General features: G+C 38.3%; 1 protein-coding gene across 2 annotated transcripts; it reads right to left on the bottom strand.

Moving 5' to 3' along the window:
- Positions 1 to 414: 414 nt before the first annotated feature.
- LOC134260645 (uncharacterized) lies at positions 415 to 4,126 on the bottom strand. Of its 2 annotated transcripts, XM_062743197.1 has the most exons (3): positions 2,470 to 4,126; positions 1,761 to 1,787; positions 415 to 1,278 (listed from the first exon to the last, which is right to left on the bottom strand). In XM_062743197.1, exons 1-3 carry the CDS (start codon positions 3,956 to 3,958, stop codon positions 1,205 to 1,207), a joined length of 1,590 nt encoding a protein of 529 aa, XP_062599181.1. In that variant the 5' UTR covers positions 3,959 to 4,126; the 3' UTR covers positions 415 to 1,204. The 2 variants fall into 2 exon arrangements, with proteins under 2 accessions (XP_062599181.1, XP_062599183.1); XM_062743199.1 differs by lacking the exon at positions 1,761 to 1,787 and having other exon boundaries at positions 2,470 to 4,125.
- Positions 4,127 to 4,422: the final 296 nt, after the last annotated feature.

Raw genomic sequence — 4,422 nt, 5'->3', positions numbered from 1 at the left:
ATTTTGAAATGTTTCCATTAATAGTTACAGATTTCCAATTTTAGATATCTTTAAATTCTACTGTGTCTACAGAGGGGTTTTTTCATGGCCAATATACAAGGCAGAATTTACTGGATATTTAGTTGAAATTCAGCAGAATCCACTATATTGACGTCCCAAAATTCCTTGCACAATTATAAACAACATATTCCTCTATTTCAACAAAGATATCTGAACATTACATTTTACATTAAGTTTCCTTGTGTAACAGGAAGGGAGAAAATGATGTGGCTGGACTGGTAATCAAACCCGGGACCCCTGCATCTCTAGTCAGGTGCTCTACCAACTGAGCTATCCAGGCTGATATCTACAGCCCAAACCATTACACTTGTAACCATGCATGATTGTAAATAAACAAGATAAGGTCAATTTGGTGATATGATTTTAATAGAAAACAATGATAATCATTACATGTATCATGGATTTCTGGTATAACATGCAAAATGAAGATAATGAAAATGATTTATATGATCAATGTAAAAAATGGCATTTGTAATTTCAAATCATTCAACACAACTGCCATTCATAGATTTTAATGAAGCACTGATTTGAAAAAAAAGTGCATACTTTCAAGTTTATAGAATAGTTTATAAAAACTTAACAACTTGGAACAAAATAGACATGATGCGTCTTTATCCTATAAACTCACAAATCAACACAAACATTCATCTCCAGAGCTTTGATAGAGTAATCCTAAAATGGCTTTCTGTCATGTCTAGTCATCACAACACAAGACCTAACAAACAAAACACTGAGATCTTCAACTTCACGGCTGACAATAATTATACCACGATTAAATGTTCACATCTTTCCGCAACAGTCATCGTGGATGCCGACATCTAACACTGTAACAATTATATCATGGTTATCATCTCAAGTGTCTTCGTTAATTTCATCTAAAACCCAAAAGTCACTCCCATGTACATTTTCACAATTTTACCACACTTATGGCCTCATATTTCCCCACTGCACTCTTCTACAATCTCAAAGACATTGCCATCAGTACCATGTACATTTTCACAACTATACCATGGAAATTGTCTCACTACATCACTCATCTACATCCTCGAAGTCACCGCCAACATATACATAGTAACAATTATACCACATTTATTGTCACGCATATCCCCATAACAATCTTTTTAATCATGACACGGTTCTCGTCTCACGTTTCCTCTTCACACTCGTCCACGACCTCGAAGTCGCTGCCCATCGTACCACTCAGGATGCTCTCTTGATCTGTAAAAATCGCACAAGTAACAAAATCAGAACTTTTAAATAATATTTTAATCTTCGATTTCTCAATTATAAAAATTTTGTATTAAAAGTTTACTCCAATTAAAAGTTTGTCATGCTTTTCTAGATTTAGTTAATGAAGTCATAAAAAGATAAAATTATATATTCAGCATTTCCTATAGTTCTTGCTAAACTGATACATGTACTGAAAAAAGCTAGAATTGGTGAAAATTTGAAAAAATAATTAGAAATTAATTTTCCTCTTCATAACTATACAAGGTATACATATCAATAAAAACAAAGGCTAAAATGTAATGTAAACAACTTAATCCAAAACAACAGAACAGTGAAGTGAAACAAAATCTCATAATATACCCTCAACAACAAAGAATCCATTGAATCTCATGCAAAACCATTTTCCTATCAAACAGAGCATGCAGGTAAATAAAACATTTAGCTGACAGGTGTCGTACGTGGATACCTACCAAAACTAGACATCCACTCCTTCAGACCTGGCAATATTTTACAATATCTCTGATTTATCTTCTATATTAATTAAAATATAACTAAATAACTTCAACTCCACTGATTTAATGCTAACAATGTTACTTGAGGGGAATACTGACTCTACAGGCTTTAAATGTGCTTCCCTTACTCAAGTTTTTTTTAAAAAATGTAGAAATGAAAGTGAGGATTTCAAAACACACAGGTTGTCTTCATATCGTAATTTGAAAGGATTTGTTTTAAAAAAAAGCAGACTCAAATTTTAGCAAAAAGCTCATGGCAAGAATTAGTTTTTGCTGCAATCATGACCATATTTATCTCTAAAAAATCAATTTAATGCTTATATTTATGAATAGAGACATGAAAGGTTGTGCAAAATATGAATGCTAGTGTACCATGTATATAAAGTTATAGAGTATGAAAAGTAAACTGAATGTGCTTAAAATTACAAACACTGCACAAAAAATTTGATCAAGTGCATTTTTTTTAAAATCTAGAACTGAAATAATTTCCTTATCAACTAATACATACTTGTAATTTTACTCAATTAGCTGTGAACTAGTGTTATTTCATAGCTATACTTCATAAGTACCCATAATGTAACAATAACAATGTATTTTTATCTTTTTACTTTATACTTCAGGGATGCGACAATGTTGCTCCCTTTCTATTAATTGATGCTTTACTTACCACTTTCTATGCCGTTGCTGTGCATCAGTTCGTCCACGATGTTCCCCACCTCCTCATCGTTCATCCCTCCCCCGTCGGTCACGTCCTCGACATCCATCGGTTTCACCCCCAGCTCCGAGAAGCACCCCGCCCCTCCCCGGTCCTGCCCTACAGACAAGACGTCGTCCAGATTTTCTGACTCTCCTCCTATCACCCCGTACAGCTGGTCGACATCGCACTCTATATCGCCCTCCAGGTCCTGGTCGTCCTCACCCCCCACCGCGACCTCCACGACGTCACCAAGGCTACCCATACTGACCTCGATAACGTCCTCGATCGGCCGACACCGCGCCCGCTGGGACACCCTCATGGTCTCGTTGTACTCGCCATCTCGAGTGTCGTCGTCACTTATCTCTAACACATCATCATTGTCCATTGTATCTTCATCGTCTATTATGGTCTTATCATCGTCTTCATCATTAGCTACATCTTCTGACTCGCAGGTCTGTGGTTCTTGGTTCGAATCTTCCTTCTCTGTGTTGTCTTTAACATTTTCTGACACATTGACCTCTGAAACACTAATAGTCTGGGTGACTTCAACTGCTGTGTGTTTCTCCTGGTTCGAATCTTCCTTTACCACGTTGTCTCCTGTGTTTTCCGATATACTTACGGTCTGAGTGACTTCGACAGCTGTGCTACTAATTGACATCTCAGCTACAGAGGTCTGATTGTCTTCTTGTGATTTTTTGTTAACTGCTATAGAATTCTTCTCCTGTAGACATTTAACCTCTCCTACATTCTGAACATCACCTGACATGCTGATTTCAGCCTTAAGTGTCTTATTTTCATCTAGATTTAGTTCCGTTTGTCCTTTCAGCGTATCTTCTTGCTTCGTCTTTTGACCTGGATCACTCTGGCTTTTCTCCACTGTAGTTTGTATGGACTCTGGCATAACAATGTTTTCTAAATCTTGTTTACTATCCATAATGTTTATATCACAAGAGTCACTTTTTACATTCTTGTCCTCATTTAGCACTGAATTTTCTGTTTTTTGAGGACTGGGTACTGGTATTGAGCTCAAGTCAGGTAGTAAGTCCTGTTTATCTGCAGGCTTGGCCTCCTTACTTGGTACCTCTGGGATGGGAATCTGTTTTGAATCAAGGTCAGATATTGCATCCTGTGTCCCTCTGAATTTGTCCTCCTTCTTCCCTGGCATCTCTGGGACAGGAATCTCTGTAGCAGCGAGGCCAGACGTGGAGTCCTGCTTCTCCACCTCCTCCATGCTTGGCATCTCTTTGACCGGAATCTGTATAGAGCTGAGATCGGGATTTGTGTCCTGCGTAACTCCTGGTTTTTCCTCTTCCTTGCTTGGCATCTCTGGGATTGGAATCTCCATCACATTAAGTAGGGCTTCCTGTTTGGCTTTTTCCTCCATTTCCTTTCTTTCCTGCTCTTTCTTTTCCTGCAAGGCCTTCAGAATGTCTTGTGCTGTCACCTGTTTCTTCTCCATCGCTGATTTATTTTTTTCTGCCTCTGCTGCAGGTACGGCCTTCAGAGGATCTTGCCTGGTGACCGGTGTCCAGGGCGGGAGAAGGGCATTCTTTTTTTGCAGGTACTTTTCCGACAATTCCAATCTTATTTGCAATCTTAATTTCTATCCCTTTTTTTTCCATCTTCCTTTTTCTCACCATCTGCCTTTTTCTCTGCTTCTTCTACTGAGCTCTGGGTCTGCAGTGGTGAGAGGCTTGTATTTTCCATCTTTGTGGGGAGAGACTTGGGTTCTGGCTTGGGGGGCAAGATTGGAGGGGGTTTTATTTAAGGACAGTTTCACTTTGGCTATTTTTGCTGCACTGGACTAACATCTCTGAACGTCTGATAATTCCTCTACTTCTTTCTGACTGCTCAATGACAGATTTTTCTGCAGATTTTATTTCCTTCTCTTTTAGAGGCATTTCTTCCAAACAAAGGTCTAGG

This window comes from Saccostrea cucullata, unplaced genomic scaffold (assembly GCF_032062105.1).
Source record: "Saccostrea cucullata isolate Sc308-1 unplaced genomic scaffold, CSIRO_AGI_Scuc_v1 ctg18274, whole genome shotgun sequence".
Taxonomy (NCBI): Eukaryota; Metazoa; Mollusca; class Bivalvia; order Ostreida; family Ostreidae; genus Saccostrea; species Saccostrea cuccullata.
The sequence above is the reverse complement of the archived record's forward strand: the minus strand, read 5'-3'. Positions and strand labels throughout refer to the sequence as shown.

Excerpts from the sequence above, each read along its gene's own strand:
- LOC134260645 (XM_062743197.1), bottom strand. The coding sequence starts at position 3,958 with ATGGAGAAGAAACAGGTGACAGCACAAGACATTCTGAAGGCCTTGCAG. Across the intron at positions 1,788-2,469 it reads CAGCAACGGCATAGAAAGTG|GTCTGAAGGAGTGGATGTCT; the intron begins GTAAGTAAAGCA and ends AAATATTGCCAG. Across the intron at positions 1,279-1,760 it reads GGAGTGGATGTCTAGTTTTG|ATCAAGAGAGCATCCTGAGT; the intron begins GTAGGTATCCAC and ends CGATTTTTACAG.